The sequence below is a fragment of the Myiozetetes cayanensis genome, unplaced genomic scaffold, assembly GCF_022539395.1.
Source record: "Myiozetetes cayanensis isolate MyiCay16 unplaced genomic scaffold, myiCay2020 scf2-11, whole genome shotgun sequence".
Taxonomy (NCBI): domain Eukaryota; kingdom Metazoa; phylum Chordata; class Aves; order Passeriformes; family Tyrannidae; genus Myiozetetes; species Myiozetetes cayanensis.
The window spans coordinates 65,974,956-65,996,628 of record NW_026087411.1 but is presented as its reverse complement, the minus strand read 5'-3'; the positions used below and the strand labels follow the sequence as shown (position 1 = coordinate 65,996,628).

Here is a 21,673-nt window from a genome sequence, read left to right as displayed (position 1 = left end):
TTATTTAGTGGTTCAATAAGTTCTTCTTAAACTGGAAAAGCAAAAAGCATTTTGAATACAGCATTGATGCGAGTAAGTTCAAACTGGCTGATTTGTGTGCTGAAAAACTAGGCATTATCTAACCAAAGATGCCTGATATTGTTACAAAACTACCTCCTCTCCTTTAAAATGAATGACTGCTTTTAAGCATATGCAAAATATTCTAACTAATTTTAACTATATGCAACACATACACCAAATATCCCCCTAATAAAAGAGACCCTCCCTTTCTTTTTGTGATGCCCTAACTACCCTTACTGTGTGTGCATACTATTGTTGTCCATTTACGGGTGAAACTCACTAATCACTCTCAGCAACAGTTAATTTGGCTCCTAGAAGGGCATTTGGCGTTTCATATGAAGTTACTTTGCCTTTGACTCCGCGGCTAGCGCAGCCTCCTCCCGCCACTTGGCCTTCTTTGCCAAGTTCCAGCTTGTTAGGGACTCATGCCGTGCAGCAGCCTGTGGAAGTAAAACATCTTCTGAAGGGTAGGGTAGTAGGAGTAACAATGTACCCACGGCAAAGCTACCCAACCTCAGGAAGGGACAGCAACTACTTGTACAGTGTGGGCTGGCAGAGACCAGGTCAGCTAAAACTTGCTTAGGTGTAAACTGCTGCTCCTGGTTCAGGTTAGTCTACTTTTCACAGAATTCCATAATTTGAAAGTATGCTACATGGCCGTACTCACCTTTTTAGCTGAAGCAATCACTGCAAAGCAGGCAACAATTGAGAGTCCAATCATGATGTAACAAGCTTTCACTCGAGCTTTGTTTCTTGCCTTGTCTAGCATCTCTGGCCTGCAATTAAAGTTGTTGAATTGAATCATTACAAAACAGTAAAGTATCTGTTCTTCAAAGCATCACACACATAACATCACAACTGAAATAATAATTAGCTTCTGAAACAAGCATCTTCAGCTTGCTGTGGTTGGTTATGTACCACCCATTTTCTGACCCTAATCCATTTCCCATGGAAAAACAACATTTAATGGATTTAGGCTGATTTTTTTTTTTTTAAAGCTAAAAAAAGTACTCAGGCAATAAATATTTGCATTTAAATGAATACACCAGAAATCATATGTTAACCTCTGTTTAAACAAGGGAAAATTAAGGGGGTTAATCTGTTTTAAACAGATGAAGAAGTATATGTGGTGTCAACCTGATGGGATGAAAGCAAGTTGCTTTTATTCAAAATTAACTTTAGAAATCAATTAGTGTCATATCTAAGCTGTTTAACCGGTGTCCTGTAGGCTACAGACCTTAAATACATGGATTGGATTAAAGCAGAGTTTGTACTGCTACGAGTTAGAGGTTTTAGTTTTCTATTAAAGCAGCAGCCTCATAGAAAGCAGGCAGCTGATGTCAGTCACATCACTCTCACAGGAACAATCTACGTGATTACTTTTGCGGATCATCAAAGGCAGAAGTAGTGAGAACTTCTGCCCTCTGGCAGTAGTTGCTGCAAGAGAGGTGTATAGCCCACCAACCTGTGTTGGTGCAGCTCCCATTTCCACCTCAGAACCAGCAGTACAGGAAATCATGAAAATTGTCCCAAAACTTTCAGTCTTTTTTCCAAGTCAGACATGTACAGTTGCATGGGTGTAGAGTTTTTAAGATGTTCATAATAATAATGCTGGCTGTGCACCATTTTCCTTTCATAAATCATCATGGGTATGCTTTATATATAGATAGAGAAATAGATATATTTGTAAGATAAAGAATATAAATATATATGTATAAAACCACAACTATATATGTAAAAAGAAAAGTTTTACAAAGAACTGATTTTTTGATGTACGTGAAGATTGTGTAATAATGTCTTTCCAATGAAGCACCTTTAGCTTTACTTTAAAGAGTTAATGTGGTGGGATTGGGCAGAGCTGTGTTTTTACAGTGAAAGTTCTGCCCATGAAAGCCTGTACCAAGGCTGAGGGCTGCAGTGCTTCTCTCTAAGGTTTAACGCAATGGAATAGGGCAAATCCTCTGAATGGCAGTGCTGTACTAACCCCCCATCCCCCTTGCCAAGGCACACAGGAGCACACATGCACATTGTGTTTCTTGCAGGTGACTGACAGTGCCTGCAGTTCTAAGTAACTGCTTCTGGTTTGTACAATGGTAAAAATCATCTTCAAAACAGACCACACGTCAGACCTAGCACATAAAATTATTAATCCATTTGTAGCAACAAAAGCAAAAGCATAAATGTTATTAGGGTGGCGCATTAGCCTAATCATATTTCAGAATGCACTAATTGAAGCTCTTCTGAAGCAGATTTTCACTTCATCTGCTTTAAGGAAAACAGACCTTACAATTTTCTTCCCTAATTGCAAATTACGGCCTTTGCTACTCAATCCTTAATCAAGACTCGAGGTAAATCTCTGCTGGAGTCAGTGACAGCTGTTTTTTTTTTTAAACAAACAAACAAACAAAAAACCCCACTAAAACAAAAACATAACAACCTTGAATAAGGACTGCAGATTTGTTCTTTAGTACAAACTATCTTCAGCAGCTAGGTTGTGTTCACAGGAAGCAACATCTTGCAATTCTTTTTTCTTTTAAACAACAGTTAAACAGTGTCTAGCTACTTCTAGTATATACTTAGGATCTTACAGTTGCAAAAAGTCTTTGCTTACCCAGAAAGCACAAGGTGGTAACATGAATTTGCCAGGCCGGCTATGGCACAGAAATGAGTGATTTGTGTGTGTGTGTATGTGTATGGACTGGCAAATGCAATGTGTCTTTATAAACACCTACCAATGACTTTACTAGCATTTACAGCTTCTGAAACCTGTCTGAACCTTTCTCTAGGGGAAGATGGTGAGACTAACACAGTGCAAGAGAGGTTAGACTGTTCAGAAAGCCACTGTCCAGCTCAGCAAACAATAGTGAAACTGTCAGGAACCAACAGGAGCAGGCAGAGGACGTACCTGTGTTACACAGCTCTGCATGCTGCTTATGTCACCAAAGACAGGGATGTGCCATGATGATAAAAAGTAGTGTCCTGGAGAGAGATGCCTAACACGCTAACATCCTAAGAAAAGGCAGCAGTTGGTGTTGGAGGAGTTTCATGTGTTTAGTGGCTGACTCCCTTGGGGAATGCTAAATTTCAGCAAGTCAAAGAACCGCAGAGCCAGGTTTGGGTGGGAAGGAACCTTCAAAGGTCATCTAGTCCAGTGGGTCAATAAAAATGGGCAGTTAAGGCTATGTTAAGTACTCAGTTTTCCTTGGTGGGAAATGCTCCTCTTGAAATTTACTTCCATGTGTTTTCCTCAAATTCAATAATAATAAGAATGAGAATGAGAATAGATAATAATAACAATAATAATTACTTATGTAATTATTCAATAACAGCTCAGCTCTCAGAACTGTTTATGGGAGCTATAAACAGAAATTATTGTTTACCAATAACATCCTTCTCCAATTGCACATTAGGAATAAGCAAAACAAACAAGCCAGTACATAAATGTAACCAAGGCTGTCTACTCGGATCCAGTTCTTATCCCAGGCTCTGGGGACTCCAGAAAGGAACATTTTCTCATCTTAACCTCTAACCAGGACAGGAAATTCTCTTGCCCTCTAATTTGTTTCCAAGTTTTCAGCGCTGAAAAACCGACTGTTTTAAACTCTGTAGAAAAGCTGTAGATCAGAATCAAGGCCACTGCTTTACCTTCAGCTCCATGTTCCCCTCGGACAAGGGCAGTATACTTACGGGATTCTCAGAGGAATCTCTTCTTCTGTCTTGAAACGTCCAGTCCAGATGAGGATTTTTTTGTCAAACTTCGAAGGTTTGTAACTTGCGACCACCTTGTGAGCCTGCTCAGCTTAACGATTAAGAAAAAAACACTTCGTCAAACCGTGCACTAAGAGTCAATGATGTCTGCTAGTAACGGTGGAAGAGGAAAACCCTGACCGTCCCGGTCGTTGGAAGAGCAACCCAGGGATTAGACCTTCAGGTCTCGCCTACGCAGAGTGACCTCTGCGGGGTCTCTGGGGCACCCCCGCATGCAATGAGTGTTCCTGCGGGTCTGCTTCGACGCCCCGCCGCCCGCGGGGTACCCGAGCCAGCAGGAGAGCACTCGGGACCACCCGAGCTGCCGTGCCATCCGCGGGCCGCACCACCGGGAAGCTCTGCCCCGCTCAGCCCCGGCCCCGGACCGCCCGCACACCTCCTCGTCAGCCCCGGGGCGCTGCCGCGGAGCCGGTGCCCCGCAGCTCCGCTCCCCCCTTACCGCGGGCGGTGCCCGGGCTGCGGGCGGGCTCCCCGGCGGCGGCGGCTCCCCGCGGAGCGGGCGGGCGGAGCGGCGCGGCGGAGAGCAGCCGCCCGGGGCGGAGAAGAGCCGGCAGCATGGCCAGGGCGGCGAGGAGCGGCGGCACCCTCTGCCTCGACGGGACCCTCTGCCTCGACGGGAGTAGTCCGGTCCCGGTCCTGATCGCGATGCTGGCCCCGCCCGGCCCCGCCCCGCCCCGCGGACCCTTCCAGCCGCCTCGGGACGCGAGGCGAGGATGGATGGCCGCCTGCACGGCTGGGATCGGTCCTCCGGAGAAAGCATCCTGCTCACCTGCCTCGCTCACGGGCTGCAACTCCAGAGTGGAAAGGTCAGCCTTCAAGTCAAAATTTGGCTAAAGAAACAGCCACTGTAGTTCACCTTCGTGTCAGGACGTGGACCTGCTGGAGTGAGTCCAGAGAAGGGCCACAAAGATGACCAGAGGGCTGGAATACCTCTCCCATGAGGACAGGTAGAGAGAGCTGGGGTTGTTCAGCCTGGAGAAGTTCCCAGGAGACCTTAGAGTAGTCTTTCAGTAACTAAAGGGAGCCTACAAGAGAACTGGAGAGAGGCTTTGTACAAGGGCACATAGTGATTCCTATACCCCTTTTGCAAGGAGTAATGGCTTTAAGTTGAAACAACGTAGGTTTAGATTGGAAGAAATTCTTTCCTGTGAGGTTGGTGAGACACTGGCACAGGTTGCCCAGAGAAGCTGTGGGTGACCCATTCCTGGCAGGTGGGATGGGGCATTGAGCAACCTGGTCTAGTGGAAGGTGTCTCTGCCCATGGCAGGGAAGGGTTGGAAAATCTTTAAGGTCCCTTCCAATGCAAACCATTCTACGATTCTATGTTTCAGAGCAAGGTGGATTCAAGTTCTGTAACACAGCTGCCCACATCCATATTTCTGCTTTCAGAAGGTTCAAACATATTGATTATCATCATATACTTTTCCATTTACTTCAATTAAAATCCTTTTTTCTTTTTTTGCTTTCGTGTCCTAGTCAAATTAAGCCTTTATTAAAAAAACCTAAGGCAAAACAAAACAAAAAAGCACAAACAAATAAATTTCAGTATGAACATATCCTTGAACAAAAAGACTGTCAACCCAGAATGCATATTTAGTAAGCAACAACCCATGTCAGCATGATACCAGTGACAGTGTCAGACAGGGTCTCAACAGAATTATGTCTGAGGCACCAAACAGTGGAAGATTTTACGTGCACCAACCAAAGCCAGAAGAACTGCTGAGGAGCAGAGGAAGTCTTGCTCCCCAGGGAGAATCACTGTCCAGCAACAGCTACACAGTCCTGTGCTCGGCATGACAGCACAAATGAGGAGTATTGAATTGTTTGCAACCAAAACCTCCAGCTATCTTTTTTTCAGGAGCAGAACCAGAGGTAAGCATCTTTTTCTGAAAGCAAATTGTTGGGTATAGGAAATCAGAAATTGGTTTCACCAAAGTGAGTTCTAGCATCCTTGATATTAGAACTGTTTTTAAAATGTCATTTGAACAACATTTGACTCTGGAAAGATATTCAAAAAAGTACTTTCTTTTAAGTAAGTAGTCCCATGCTGATGTTTTCTTATCTATACATGTACAGTTTTATTCCAAAATCATTAAAGTAACAACATGTCCTTATTGTTGGTAAAACATCAAAGCCATTCCAATCTATTTAACTCATTCCAACTTAAAAAAACAAAACAAAACAAAAACCCAAAAAACAAAACAAATTAATAAATCAATCTTTCCACATTCTATTTCAGAACAAAATTTCTATTTGCTAATCAGCCAGTCTCTAGATGGAAGAATCTAGCTCCCTGAATCAAGGCTCTATGCCAGCTTTCCCATGTCCTTCTAAAAATAACACATAGGAAGAGATGCACCTCTTTGTGCACTCACATACACTCCCTGAGCAGCTCTGCCCCTTTCGGAATGTTGTCAAGGAGGTGAACATACACTGATAGAAATGACCTAGAGGGTGATACTTTACCTTTGTCTTCTTCCTGCTCAAAGTGAATGACGTAGGGTTAAGCGTACTCCTTGTCCCTGGAGACCCATCTGGGAAGGGTAGGAAGAGTCAGCACATCTGGACTGGGCTGCTCAGTGTCATACATTATGAGCAGCATCCCAAACACTGCTATTAGCTGCTACTCGTGATGGTAAACCACACACTTAGAGTCACTATAGTTCCAGTGGCCATGAGCAGAGCTGCTGGGGAGAAGCCTGGAACACACGTAAATAATTTTCTGCTCTTGCCAAAGAACCATCCTAAAGATTCTGGGCAACTGAAAGGCATTTCCACAGCCAGAGCTCCTGAAATCTTGAGGAAATTATGCCCCGGAGAAGAGGACTTGAATACTTGGTGGCCTTCATCGTCTTCAGTTTCCCTGAAGGTATTGTGCACTGTGTGATAGTGGGTTCAGAATGCATCATTTAGCATCATTAACAATGAATGAGACCCAAAAAGCTTGAACAGTGTTTACATCCAGGGCAACCTCCTGCTGACTTCAACTAACGCCATTTTCGTATTCAATTTCTCTGTGAACAGCAGTGTATTTGGGGACATTTGTTCTCTCTATTACTCTCAGAGACAGAAAATATGCCCCTGGGATATTAGTGTTTTGAGAATTAGTTTTAGGATCTTTCCAAAGTAAACAAGGAGAGTGTGCTGTGAGCCAGAAAAAAATGACCTGTCCCCTTTGGCCCCACATGACCTGATCTATGGGCTGTGGCTCTGGGAGCATCCTGCTGAGACTTTGCTATGACTCTGGAAGGTGATTCTGTTCTGCGCTCTGGGAATGAAAATTTGCTTCATGCTCATTTCATATCCCCATGACTGGGAACAGGAAGAGTTACTTTGGTGGAACACTTACTGCTCTGGGCAGGTGAAAGTGCACAAATCCTTTTTTAGCATAATGAACTCCTATTTCAAGCCTTTTCATATCCTCTGTAGCACAATCCCTTTACGTTCTACTTACATATGATCAGTTGTTTCTTACAGATAAGACATTTAAAAACATGTAACACAGCTTGGTATAGTGTCTCTTTTTTCTGCCAAGGCAAGCTAGCAAATCTGTTACACGCTCTCAGCTCCACTGTTGACTGTGCTTTGCACAAGACCCAAGTAGCTGAAGAATTAGATGCAACAGGTAGGGCTCCTTTGAAATTCCGCCATATATGGTGTCTTTCCTTAAGGGTACCTCAGTAGAGACCTTCACATTGCTGTCACAAGGCCCTGTTCCTCTAGGCATTTTCCTCAGGGTCCTGTAGGAGGAACATCCTACCACACACAGCTTTCAACCTAAAGGAAGTTTCTAAGAAGCAGACTGAGATCTACCATGGAAACACCTTACAGGTGATGTGTATTGCTGTTGTTCAAGGTCAAACAGAAGATCATGTGGAGAGGTGAGGAAATTAAGTAAACAAACTCAATTTGAAATAACAATATGGCTTTAATCATTCCCTTTCATATAGCTTCAAGACATTTGGAGCTTCAACACTTTTGGAAACAATAAATGCAGATATGACATTTGAGCCAAATTAACGTTTCTAACCAGTTGATTGCTGACAGTCATGCAATGTAAGCTTTGCTTCACTCTTTTAGGGAGAGACATCTTGCTGCATTGGCAGTCAAATTGCAGTAATTGTAACCTTATTATAAATAACTTCACATCTGGAAAAGTATTTGCAACAACTGATGTATGGACAGCATTCATCGTTTAAATGTATATGCATAAAACTTCATTCCTCCAACCAGCAACAGAATGTTTGCAATTACACAAGTCCATATGTAATAGCACTCTTGCCATTCAAATGACTTTAAAATGTCTTCACAGATTCACAGTACATACACAGTCTAGGTGTCATAATTTCATTGCCCATGTCCATTCTTGAAATGTGATTTATTTTTTATTTTTAACAAAATATCAATAGAAAAATACGGATAAGGGTTACAACATATAAATAAAAATTTTATAAAAATAGATATATTTTACATAACAATAGTACAATATGCCACTGTAACACCAAATCTACTGAATTTTATTTTGCTCTGCTACAACATCCAGTTATTCTGGATCAAAACAGAAGCATGGGCAAAACTCAAGGAATTTAGTATTATTTCAGAGTAACTTGGCACAGAAGTTAAAATACGTTTCAGGCTTTCAGAATATGGAAAAGAATTTTTCCTGGTCCTGGACTGACAGTGTAGCTCTGCTGTTTAGAGTCTGAAAAAGCTCTGTGGTACCACTACCCTGAGAGAAAAGTCCCCCCTTCTGCTAACTTGCCTTTTGTCTCTCATACAGAGGGCACAGCACTGCTGTGCTCAAGTTGCTACAGAGCAGAGACTCATCCAGTGCAGATCATGCCAGTTCAATCTTGTGCTATTTCTATGTACAGTAATGATGCATTGGCATGTTCTTGTTGAAAATCAGATTTTTAAAATTTATATCCAACCCCCCGAAATTCCCAGAATGTACTCATGCTGATACTGGTAATTACGTTCTTTATTCTAATGAGAGGAATCAATGAGAGTTTTAAGTTTTGACATTACACATTGTCCTTACACTCTCAACTAAGAGGACATCTGGGGGCAAACACAGTAGGCTCTCTCCTCTTGTGCATCAGAGGAGGTGCACGAGGTGAATCAGTATATTTCCTCTGAGTATGGGGAAAAAAAGGTAGATGAACATATGTATAACTACAGAGCTCCAGAGAAATTCTTTAATTCTTTTATAGACCTGTCTCCAGTTCAGTACCATCCTGATAAATACAAGAAACTTAAAAAGTTACTACAGCACTCATCTGGAATAAGGTGTGCAATTTTGGGGAGGAAAAAAAAAAGAAATTCACTGATACCAGGTGAAAAAGGTTACTTTGGGAAGTTCAGGAGAATGGAAAGCCTATCTTAAAAGTGGAGACTACAGGACTCGTCTTGTTTATCCTAGCAAACAAAGGCTGGGACAAGGCTCTCTTTGATCTGTGAAATGGGGCCAGATGAGAAGAATTGCTCCTTAAACAATTGTGTATCAGAGGCAAAAGAAGTGGAGTAAACTCATGTGGTCCCACCTATATGACTGTAAGAAATAATAATTTTGTGATGCTTCTGCCTCACTTGAGGAAGGGAGACTGCAGAATAGGCTCCTACAGGTCCTGCTGAAGGGGATTGCGCATCATGGAGCCTGCAGGAGCAAGGGCTGGACTCTCAGAGCCAGGAAAGCCTTTCAGATCTGGTAATGGATAACTGCTTAAGTACAGGAGGAGAATTTTCACATGTCCTGCTCTCCTTGGGGATGCCAAAAGGAAAGAGATCTGAAAGATAAATGGCTCTCTAAGATGGCTTTTTATCTTCCAGTGCTTTACCACTGGCCAGTCATATGCTGGAGACTCTCTTCCTGGCAGCGTTTTTAGGAAGAACCTTGCCTGTTATTAGTGACTGCCCTGGCACTTGGAACTGGCAATTTCCATTCACAGAGTTTTTGTGAGTTTTACATGAGTCTGAGATAGGAGCTCGGAAGCTGGAAGACTTTGAATCTAAAGAAACCTGACTAACAGCAACACTACCTGCACTTTTAGAGGAATACGTGTAAACCATTTTGAGAAAGGCAGATTTTGTGTTTGTTTCTTGCTTGTAAATGATGATATAGCACTTTGGAAGAAAAGTGCAGCAGAGGATTCCATAATTGGATATTAAAACAACGATGATTTCCACTGCTGGCAAGTATTTGCCAAATGTGGTCGCATAGACAGGGATAAATACAATCCATGCTATGAAGTAAATTAGCATGCCAAAAGTGATGAATTTAGCTTCGTTGTAGTTCTCTGGCAACTTCCTACCTTTAAAGGCAAATATGAAGCAAATAAAGGCTAGGGCAGCAATGTAACCCAACATAATACCAAAAGCTACAATAGACCCCTCATTACACTCCAGAATTATTGCTCTTGGAATTGAGAAATTTTGGTTTACAAAAGGTGTGCTAAATATTAGCCAGAAGGTGCAAATGATGACTTGAATTCCAGTGCAGGTGACCACAGCGGGAATAGGTTTATACATGCATTTCAGGAAATTCTGAAGCTTGGGATCAAAGCTGAAGGCTAGTAAAATTTTTAGTGACTTTATTAAAATACATGAAATGCAGAGTGTAAAACTTATGCCAAAGAGTGCTTGCCTAGTTTTACATTTGAATTCTGTGGGTATGTCTATGAAGAAGATGGTGCTTAAAAAAATTAAAAAGTGACTGAAGAGAATAATATAGCAGACAGTCAGACCACCAGATGCCTTTACAACTGGTGTGTTCAAGTTTTTAGTAAATATTACACATATTGACAAAACCAACACAACCCCAAAAGCAGACAGAAGGAGGAGGAAAACAGCAAACCAGTCAGTCCAGGCGAGGAAATAGACTGTCTTTTTGTAGCATGTGGTACTGTTGATGGGAGCCCAGTAGGTTTTGTTGTTGCATCGGTAGCAGTAATCCATATCTGGAAGCAGAAAAAGAGGAAAATAATTTAGAAACCTAAAGTAAATAAGCTTTGAAGTGATTATCGGGTCTTGAGATGCAGGAGCAATGTGGGAAGGGATGGTAAGAGAAAAAGACTTGTCTTAAATGCATCTGACTGCTGCTGTCGCTGTCCAGGTGGAGGAGCTGCAGGGCTGCGGTGGCTGCGGTGGCACTGGCAGAACTGCCTGCCAGCTGGGAGCAAGGTTTTCCTGCAGCCAGGGTCAGGGAGAGGACAGGGAGAATGAACAGGGCTCTAAAACTGTCTCGGTCGTCACTGACCAGCAATATGTGACCTGGCCAGAGCTCTGGGCAGGCAAATTTTAACTAAAACCTGACAATAAATAATCAGTTCTCTTGCAAAAAATGTTATCTATTTTTCTTTATTTGTTTATTTTGACAAGAAAACACCCAACATGCGTATATCTCATTGCAGATAGCTTTTGTAATACAATAACAAGAACAAACAATGCTTTAGTTTATGATTTGAAAGATGCTTTTACTTTGAAATTCCTATCCTCTGATGTGGAGAAATATCACAGCTAATTGAATAAGAAGGTAAAATTTAATTTCCTTCTGCTCTCAGGATAATAAAAGTACACAGTACCACAATTTTCTTAATTACATCTCTCTCCTCCATCTTTAATTTTCCCCTAAAATTTTTGCTTAAACCTCTAAATGAACCACTAGCTAAATTTTACATCAGATTTGATACCAGAAAATACTACTGTACAATTCTGGTAAGCAAAATACATAACTCTTGAACTTCATAGATGCATAAGCTCATAGAAGGACTGGAAGGGACCTTCAAAGACCATCTAGTTACAACCCCCCTGCCAAAGGCAGGGGGACCTTCCACTACATCAGGTAGCTCCATCCAACCTGGCCTTGAACACTTCCAAAGATGGGGCATCCGCAACAACTTCTCTGGGCAACCTGTTCCAGTGTCACCACCCTCACAGTCAAGAAATTCTTCCTTATTGGACTGGGTGTACTATGGAATGACAGGGAGGCAAGACTTTATTTAAATGAGATAAATCTCACTGATAAATCACCAGAATTTCCATCCTAGCAAAGAATAATACTAGTTAGCTGACCAATCTAACTGCTTTAAGTTTGGTCTCCTAAGAAGCATTTATACCAAGTTTTATGGGAAACTGATCATAAGCAAATATTTAAATCCTATTCCAAAGTTAAACCCAAGGTTGTCAAGGTGCACTATATCCAAAAAGCAATTGTACTAAATGTCTAAATAAACCTTTATTTGGATCACAATTCTTTACCTGTTTGATTGCTGTAATGGTTTTCTGGGCAGTAAACACACTCATAACAGCATGTATGTGGACTTTCTGTAACCTTTTTCATCTGGCCTGGCCTGCAGTGCTGGGAACACGTTGACTGAACCTTCTGCAGTGTACAGTGAAGAGAAAACAAATTAAAAAAATCACTAAGGAACATTAATATAAACCTCCAGTAATGCTGCAATTCGTATTTTTTTTTAATATATATTTTAAGGGAATCTGAAAATTATATTGAACATTTGCTTGTACCACAAAGAGGGAGAAGATTTGAGGTTTTCTTCTGTCCTTAGCTATGTTCACATGCTGAGACTAGAATTCAACCCACCTAGTAAAGCAGTCTCTCCCCATCCCACTGGTGGGGAGCTGCACCACAAACTCAGACCTCCAACCATGCACAGATGACAGATTATCCACCTGGAACTGTCCAGGACCACACACTAGTTCTGTGTACACCAGTGCTGGGGCCATGTATGGCACTGTCTACTCAGTTGCAAATTCTGGAGGGAGAAGAAATCATATGAAACAAATTTCACGTGTTATGTCAATAAATTAAAAATTACCTTTAAATTCATAAAATCTTTTTTTTTCTCTTCATCCTCGAAGATAAAGTCACCTTTCTCTGCATCATATTCTGCCATAGTGGTGATTTCCATGTGGCCATCAATTTCTTTCCAAAGAAGTACATCATAACTGGTGCTCATATCTCCATTGGAGTCAAACTTGATTTCTTTGTCATCATCAATGAGTATAACTTTTTTAAGTTCTTCAAGGAGCTGCACATAAGTATAAGGAATGATAACATACATCAGCATCATGTCAGTGTGACAAACTGAGTAGTTTAACATCTGTACAATAAAATCAAGTTAAAAAGAAATGCTTTTAGGACTAAGAGAAGTATTAAAATATAAATTCATCTTTATAATTGTTTACAGAATTACATTGTACAGACAATCCTGTTGACCTTAAAAAAAAATCTATAAATAAAAAATTAATACTTTCTTAACTCTATGCAGTGTGCACAAATACTCAGATTAGTATTTTTTCCAGCCATGTAAATTTTGATATAATGTTAGGAAAAAATATTTTTGCTTGCAAGAACTAATGGTCCTTTGACACTCCCTTTAAAGCACAAGGGAAGTTGGTGCTTCTGTTGCTCGTTTACTGTCATCAGAGGCAATCTGGGCAACACTTTCTTCCAGAGTAAATTCCCCCAGTATGTCTAGCATTGTTCTCAGCTATGACTCTGACTGACTTTGTGTACGGCAATGGTAGATTTAGAATTGTTAAGTGAACAGAATATGCCAGTTTGCTCAGATGAAGAGATCAGTGGCATAATGGCAATAAAGTGCAAGGCCATATTTGACAGGTCATAGGAAATACCAAAACAAGAATACTTTGATAAGGCAACTGTCCAGCTTCATATTTCAATTGATTGTATTCAACAGGGTAACATTTCTGCCTCCCTCATCACAAAAAGCCAGATCAGAAAGGTCTGTGTCAATCTAGAAAAGAGCAGGTTAAGGCACATATAACCCACTCTCAATCCATGGGCATATCGTTGAAGAACTTCCATTTGCTATCATGATTCTTAATACAAAAAAAAAATCTTTATTATTTTGCAGGCTTAGTGATTTTTTGGCACCAGGAATTAACTGAAAGGGAAAAAATTTCAATGTTTTGGTGAAAGGCTGAGTTCAACAGCTTTTGAAAGGCATACACTTACATGAATCCATTTGTGATATTCATAGCATTTAACAAACATTCTGAAAGGTGTATTACCTCAAAAGGCTTTGTCAAATATGCGTAACACATCTGGTGTATATAACATGCCACTTTTTCATGTATAATCTAATTTTTTTGAGAGTTCATATAATTTATGAAAAAAATAGTGTGTTTCTGACCAGTAGTGCATTTGATTTGGATGCTGCATAATTGTGTGGAACTGAATAAGACTTATTTTTATTGTATATACTCAGACTAGTCTTTTAATATTCCTCTTCTCTACTTTTCCAATTTCTCTAACAATATGAGGACACCATAGCTTTTTGAATACATCTAGAGCTTTAGATGGAAGGGGCTAATATTTAGCAACATTTTGATGTATCTGATGATTATTTTTGTGAAGTCTATAACACCAATCACTCTGTTGTTTCTCTGTATATAGAGATGTGTGACATGGATTAGTTGGATCCTAAGCTTTATCTATCTATCTATCTATCTATCTATCTATCTATCTATCTATCTATCTATATCTTTCTAGAAGGTTTAAAAATGTAGTGTAGAAGAAATATGTAATGAAAACAGCACAGGGTAAATAATTATCACTTTCAGTTTTCTTCACAAGTGCTTAACAACTTAAAAGGATTTTTAATTTTGATGGTTTGGGATTTAGCTTAACAATTATGTAAATACAGCTCCATAAAGTTGCATTCCTACAGAGCAGTCCTGAATTTGTCCCATTTGCATTTACAAATTCATGTAAGAGTACAATTGTTACTGGGTTGTTGGTTGGTAGGTTTGTTGCTTTTTTTCTCAAATCCCCTATCTTGGTTTGACCTGCCCTGACCTAGGATAAGAGGTCAGAGCCAGTCAGAGTGGTTGTTTGACTTTTAAATTTACCTTTGTTTAATCCTCTGAGTAAAAGTGTGTAAAAGTGAATACTCCTGAACAGATTCTTGGGTAAAAGGTCAGGTCAGGTTTACTTGTCTGATTTTTCCTCTTCTTTTCCCACCCAGTTGAGTGTGATAATGAGTGCCTCACCTGTCTTAAAGATTATGTCTAATTTTCCAACCAGACAATTCAGGATAAATCAAGATGAAACTGAAAATACGTTGCATTTTCAGTTGCAACACATGCAAAACAAACTGAAAATGTGTTGCATTTTCAGTTCTAAGTAGAGATTTATTATAGAGAAAAATACTTGTATTAAGAAAAAACAGATACAACGGTGAGAGAGAGAAAGCTGAAACTCTTTGGTGAATGCTCCTATCCAGCAGTGTCCCCATCTCTCACGAGTGCTCATAGATTTGTATTACAGTGGTTTACAGCAACAGAACCAACCACTAGCAGCTGAAGAGCTGATAAGTCAACTGTAGATTGACTACACATTTTATTTCATCCTACGTGAGTAGCTAGCAAGATGTTCCAGCAAGCAGCCTACAGAATGGAGCCTTCGTTCAAGCTGGTGCCTACTCTATGTGCTCTTTGAAGGTGATGGAGGAAGTGTTAAGGTAGCTAATGAAGCCCAGAAGCTAAAGATCCCTTCTCCACTTGTGGAATCACATATTTACAGCCATGTTATTGTACCCATCAAGGAGGAGGTGGTGGTTATGCAGTTACCACCATCCAATAGCTATCTGTATCTAGAGCAGAACACATATGCTGAAAAAAGAGACACAATACCGGACTGTAGTTACCACTGCAGCAGCTAGATACTGCTGCTCTGGCAGGAAGAGGAATAAAATATCATTTAGAAAAAGGACCAAGCTAGAAAATCTAGGAATGTGGGAACAAAAAATGAGGTGATAGTTAGGCAGAGATAATAAGACCTGAAAGAATTAACATCATACCTCCCAGGGAGTGAAGGCAGAGGGATCCTTGCAGTTTCTGTTTTTGCACAGTCCTTTAATGGCATGAGCTATGGCGTAAACTGCAAGTATAGTACTTTGGATAAATCCTGGTTCAATGTTAGCATTCAAAAAATCATCTCTCCAGATCTGATGTTTATTCTCAACATTTTCCAATAGATCATTCTGGGACTGGTTTGAAATGCATGTTTGAAAATCATGGTATTCCAGGTGTGCACAGACTGACAAAAGCATAATATATTCACGTAAAAACTTGTTGTTTTCAGTAGGCTTTTCATGAAGGTTTCTCAGAAAGTCTTGGAATGAGGACATATCTCCACTTTTAAATCCAAATCCCACAATGGTTCCCAGCTGTTTGATATTGGGGATTGTACTGATTTTGACTGCAGCTGACCAGTTATCACTTGCAATCCAGATTTTATTAACGTTCCTCTCAATTGCCTTCTTAAATAGTTTGAGTACATGGAACTGTCTCATAAAGACAACAATAACATTTACTTTTGTTTCCTTGACAATCTTCTCAATTGCGTGATCAACTTTGGTGTTAAAGGTGCTGTCAGAGAGATAGGCTGGCAGCATTTCTTTAAAAGCTATGCAAACGTTGTTTACCATGGCCTGGACCCCAAAGCTCTCCAGAGCAAACCGCCCATTGTCATCGTCAGTGGCGATTACTCCAATCCAGTTCCACCCAGCTTCACAGATCAAGTGGGTCATGGCTCTTGTCTGATGAAAATCACTGGGGATAGTCCTGAAGAAAGAAGGAAACCTGATTTTGTCACTGAGGATTTCAGCTGATGATGCCGGACTGACCTAGGAAGAGCGAACAATTCAGTTATGGAGTTGGTCTCCCCCAAGAGATCCAAAGCTGCCACAATTGCCCATTCTTCCAGCCTGACCCAGCCTCCCTTCTCCTGTGAGTGAGCATCAACAAGCTACAGCCAAATGGGGCAAGTTTCCTCTCCCTGCTCTTAGGATACAGACTTGTGCCCAGTACCCGTTCCAATTTCCACTTTTTTTTCATCCTCACCCACATAATTCAGTGAAGGCAGAGAACAAAACGTTTCAAAAGGGATATGACAGTTATGATGGTATAAAGATTTTGGTTTGCTCTGTTCAGATACTATCAACATACTTTTCAAAACAATATTTCAAACACTGGAAGTGTTAACTATTTTTTGAGTTACTATTCAAATTCCTAGTACTTTTACATATTGCAGCATTTTTTTGTCACTGAGTGTGTTAGTATGGTTCACCCATATATATATATTCTTTCCAAGATTTAATTATTATATACATTAAAAGAATCATTACATCTGTTTGAAGAACCTACCAGAAAAACAAAGAGTACCAATACTACAGAATGCTCTAATTCTTTTGTACAAAATATTTATTATCTTTTTCTTGTGAATGTAGCTAGAAAAACATAAACTGAACATTGCTATTCAAATCTCTCTAGTTTTAATCCTTCTCCATTTGTTTGATGGAACTTTTTTCCCTGCATTTCTTGACAGTTCTTAAAAAATAAATCTAAGCTTTCCAAAATAAGAGTCACCTGTCTGAAGGTGATACTGGTGTCAGATGATTACAGATGCTATTGATAAGAAAAATCTGCTGGGTCCCATTTTCCATCTATGCCCTAAAGCAGGTTTGTTTCATACCACTTGCCTTTGGGTTGTGTTCAAGTGTGGCACTTTAGTTTTCATACTTACTATATAGCTCCTGTAGTGGCGTTGGAGGTCAGAATTACTTCCTACCATTGCAGAGGAGAAGATTCAGTTAGAAGTTATCCTTTGTTCAAATTTTATGCCTTTTCCATGTGTTTGGTTACTATATTGCTCCTTTGTAGAGTTAATTTATATCAATTGGCAAAACCAAAGTGCAAGACATGATGGTGTGGAAGTTATCTGCTTTTAGGTTGTTGGTCCCAGCCTTGACCCTTATTCTTTTACAATGGTGAAAGTAAGAACATAACACTGGCCAAACCACAAGTATGGGGCAGTACTAGTCCTAGAGAGGTCAGAAATAAATAACAATGCTTTGGGAAGGACCATGGATCTAAATGATTGTATTCTTTCTCTTCTACTGCTTGAGGAGTAACAGGATGTTTAGAGCACTCTTCCTCACTTCCCTGTCCATAGTTTTATCTGACTCTAATTTCTCCTGGGCCGAAGAGAATTCCCAGATTTCTGTTCAGATTTGACTTAATCTCTATTTTTTTTGTTGGTTTTTTGTTTTGTTTTGTTTTGTTTTGTTGTTTGTTTGTTTGAGGTTGAGTATTGTCATATTTACCACCTGGCAGAGTAGACAGGGTAGCTGTAACCTTGTTGCCTGAACAAAGTCCTAGAGTGTCATCCAAGGCACATTGGAGTAACTGGCGCAAATAGGACTGGCCAATGGCAATGCCAGGCTGACAAGAGCCCAGCATCACCCTGAAAGAGCACTTGGATGCATGTGCCTCAGGCATATAAAATATTCTTTACTACTTTTGTTTTGGCAAGTGAATCAAGCCCTCCGTTTGGAGCTGAAGTCCACCCCTCCTGACGTCCTTAGGTTGAGCTAAGTCCTGCCCTGTAGTAAATGTGTGGCTTTTGCAATTCCTGTGATCAGGACTGCAGCTTTATTCTAAGGTAAATTTGAACCTCTGTTCAGAATAGTGTAATTCCCTAAAACCTACCTGTGGGATTAGTTGCAAAGCCAACAGCCTTGAAACTGCCATCGACACCTCCGAGTAGCTGGCTCCAGTGACTGCCTTAATTCTCGGGATATAGTCTGAGTAGTTACACTTGAACTCTACAGCATCCTCAGAAGAATTGAATTTTGACAGGAACCTCAGAGCAGATGCCATGGCTTTTGTAACTTCTGCACACGTGTCATATATCTCGTAGCCCAGAGTAACTCCAGACAACAGTGTTGAATTGTTGATTGTTTCAATAGCGTGTATCATTGCAAGTGTCTGAAGGAAAACTTGAACTTCAAAGCTGTCAGGAAACACAGGAGGTATTTTTTTGAAAAACATTGCTGGAGACAACGATTGAGAAGAAATGATGGGTAGTAAGTTTTGTGTGATTTTCTTGGGTTTTAGTGTACAAAAGATTAGAAACCATATATTTTTATCTCACCTAATGGGAGATTAAGGAAAATGAACACTAAACTTAATATATGCCTGAAAAAAACCCTGTTTTTCTGAAAAAAAAAAAAGGACTAAAAATTTAATTTTCATGCTACATGAAAATTTGCTAGTGATATCTTTGGAAAATATCTGTCAATGTCAGTTAAAATATTCCAATTTACTATATCTGCCCAGTAAACCTTTTAAAAAATGTGTTTACTTAAATGCATGAAGCAAAGAAAGTACTAAATATTTCAGAGTAGAAGAAAATATTTCAGAGGTTGAAGTCTCTAGTGATTGCTTCTAAAATCCTCTTTGGACCTGGGGAAGTTAGTACAGCTATTTCACTCATCTCCAGTGGATGTCAAAACAGATGTTTAACCAGAACTGTGCTAGCACAAAATGTCTGTGATATAACCAACCCTACTCTCAGGTAAACTGCTCTAAAGTTTACAAATTTTGTGAACTAATTTAAATTTCAGATGGACCTGAGACAATTTATGACTCCATAGAGAAATAATGGAAGACTGACAAAATTATCAACTTTATCAACATTTTGTTGTAAATCGAAATGGATGCCTCTCTGTTTATTAGTTCAGATGTGGGATTAAGATGAATGTAAAATTCAAATAAAATTTGAGGATTTGAACCTGTATTTAAATTCAACAAAATGCATATTTGTGGTTCCTGGGCTTAGGAAAGCTTTGTTTTTTAAATGAAGTTCTTCACCAGGTTTCCTTCTTATGCATTCCAGAAAAATGGATGTTTCAAGCACAGCAGGATTTGGAGCCAACAAAACAAATATTCTGATGCACACTCTGAACCTGAATGCATTCTTGACATGGTGTTTATATAGTCCATCATACAACATAAGTAGTCTATCATATAACATAAAACCATGATTATAATTCCAAGTTTAATAATTACAGTAATTATAAATATAATTACAATCCGTCTGCAAGGTATGTGCCCTCTGAGGTGGGAGGCATACTTGACTAAGGGCTTAGGTAAAATGGAATAATCTGCCTGTGTTCAAATCATGTGCATTCAACTTCTCAACAAAAAATTATCAGCTGCACAGCAGAGTCCTTCGGACCTATACAGCAAGTTAACATTTCCATGGAAATTAAATGACTATTCAGCACAAACCTCCAAGGCTACTAGATTATCTAGGAAGATTGAAATAGGATCAAATGCTCATCCATTCCTCAGGCAGCCATAGTATTTTTGCAATTTTGCACAGCCACTGTAAATTTGTGATGCTTTTGTCATCCTGTGTTAATTTACGTGAAACTTGTGTGATGTCCAAGGTATTTTTAAAGACTAAGAAAAGCAAAAGAACTAGAATTTGTTGACCTTAATGTAAGAGTTACATGCCCAATTTCAGTGATCTCTTCTAAGTTATATATGTAATTTCCAGTATTACTCACCCAGCACAGTTCTGAATTACTGGCTTGATGGGATCTTCTTCCGTATGCAGCATTTCGCTGTGAACTGCAAACAAGCCTCCAATAACAATGTCTCCTGGAGAACTGGCCCCCACGAAGTCGGCAGCATTCTGGCAAGAGAAAGCGGTATCAGTGCCCATCACAAAGCAGGGGATTAAAAAGCTGACAAATGCCATGTTTCTGTTCCACTCGCTCGCTCCCAGCTGCAGGGCCAACAAGGACTCCTGTGTCATCTGTAAAGAGCAGCAAAGGACAAAGTCTGCACTCAAAGTTAGTCACACCTCATAAGGTGGTTGTAATTGCTTCACTGGCTGAGGCTGTTTTATTGAAGCTACTGAAGCAATGCTGTCACAAAAAGTGTGAGGGTGCAGGGATGTGAGAATGAAGTGGGAGGGAGAAGTGTAAATGAGTTTAAAAGGAAATGTTGGCCATTAAATCTGTTTTGCTGTGTTCAAAGTTTATTATACGTTATCTGAAACACATGGCAAATATTTTGGTATAAATTTGGGCTTGTTTTGAATACCTTCCAAGTGAGTGCAGGGTGCAAAGAAGTAATCATATAATATGGTGGTGATGCTACTGTGACAATATCTTAAGGGTTTGGTTCAAAGAGTACTGAGAAAAGACACAGTGTGCTTTAGGTCAGACTCTGGTCCAAATAAAAACCCCAACCCCAAACTACCAAAAGACTGCTTTTCTCTCAATGTTTTTCTATATGTTTTAAAATCTTTATATAAAAATTATTTGATTAAGTTTGTATTCATGGTTCTGGTGCACACACATCTAGGGACTTCAGTGGGCTTTGGATCAGGTTCTGTACTCACAAGCCAGACCAAGTCTGCTGCAGGCTAATGTGATAAACACAGAACAGTGGGAAATATTAGTCCTAGTTTTTGCTTTCTTCCCCCTCTGACTGAGGACACCAGCACATGAAAAGCACCTCCTGTGCTGTGCGAGAAATGGGAAGTAGCTGTTCTCACTGTTACCATTCCCCTCAGATTTTCAGGAATCAGACATTGTGCCAGGAGGGAACTGGAGAAAAAAAGAAGCAGAGGCTGGACTCCGCTTTCATAAACTCCAACCATAAACACCAAAGTGAACCTCTTCAGGACAGTAACATGACTTATGCTAATAAACAACACCAATTCTCTGAGGGACACAGATCTGACAATAAACCCTCTCTGATCTTGGCATTGGTTTAGTTCTCTGTTTTCTTGTAATGGCTTCTTCAGATTTTGCTTCTTTTGGTAGTATGCCAAAACACTCTGAAAAGAACAGGCTCAGCCATAGTGTTTATTGTGTATTATGGTATAAAAGCTGGGTTTTACATGGAAAATTTCAGTCAATGATTATTTCCCGGCAAGCAAAAAGAAAGTTGGGATGTCTGTTATGTGTTCTTTCTGATAAGCATAATGCACACCATATGA

The 21,673-nt window shown here is 40.1% G+C and overlaps 2 protein-coding genes across 2 annotated transcripts; both read right to left on the bottom strand.

Annotated features, from left to right (window-relative positions):
• Nucleotides 1-69: 69 nt before the first annotated feature.
• FAM162B (family with sequence similarity 162 member B) lies at nt 70-4,385 on the bottom strand. The gene is made up of 4 exons (XM_050315707.1): nt 4,268-4,385; nt 3,748-3,859; nt 728-836; nt 70-500 (listed from the first exon to the last, which is right to left on the bottom strand). Exons 1-4 carry the CDS (start codon nt 4,383-4,385, stop codon nt 402-404), a joined length of 438 nt encoding a protein of 145 aa, XP_050171664.1. The 3' UTR covers nt 70-401.
• Nucleotides 4,386-9,675: 5,290 nt separating this feature from the next.
• GPRC6A (G protein-coupled receptor class C group 6 member A) lies at nt 9,676-20,455 on the bottom strand. Its single transcript, XM_050316884.1, has 6 exons — nt 20,229-20,455; nt 18,364-18,667; nt 15,672-16,499; nt 12,663-12,875; nt 12,085-12,208; nt 9,676-10,784 (listed from the first exon to the last, which is right to left on the bottom strand). Exons 1-6 carry the CDS (start codon nt 20,420-20,422, stop codon nt 9,676-9,678), a joined length of 2,772 nt encoding a protein of 923 aa, XP_050172841.1. The 5' UTR covers nt 20,423-20,455.
• Between the last annotated feature and the right edge of the window lie 1,218 nt (nt 20,456-21,673).

Bases quoted from the DNA above. Each gene is read 5' to 3' on its own strand.
- FAM162B (XM_050315707.1), bottom strand. From the start codon at position 4,385: ATGCTGCCGGCTCTTCTCCGCCCCGGGCGGCTGCTCTCCGCCGCGCCG. The intron at 837-3,747 runs GTAAGTATACTG...CTTTAATTGCAG, and splicing joins GAGATTCCTCTGAGAATCCC to GCCAGAGATGCTAGACAAGG. The intron at 501-727 runs GTGAGTACGGCC...TTACTTCCACAG, and splicing joins TGATTGCTTCAGCTAAAAAG to GCTGCTGCACGGCATGAGTC.
- GPRC6A (XM_050316884.1), bottom strand. From the start codon at position 20,422: ATGGCATTTGTCAGCTTTTTAATCCCCTGCTTTGTGATGGGCACTGAT. The intron at 16,500-18,363 runs GTAGGTTTTAGG...CGCTCTTCCTAG, and splicing joins CTTTGCAACTAATCCCACAG to GTCAGTCCGGCATCATCAGC. The intron at 12,209-12,662 runs GTAATTTTTAAT...TGTACACTGCAG, and splicing joins AAGATTTTATGAATTTAAAG to AAGGTTCAGTCAACGTGTTC.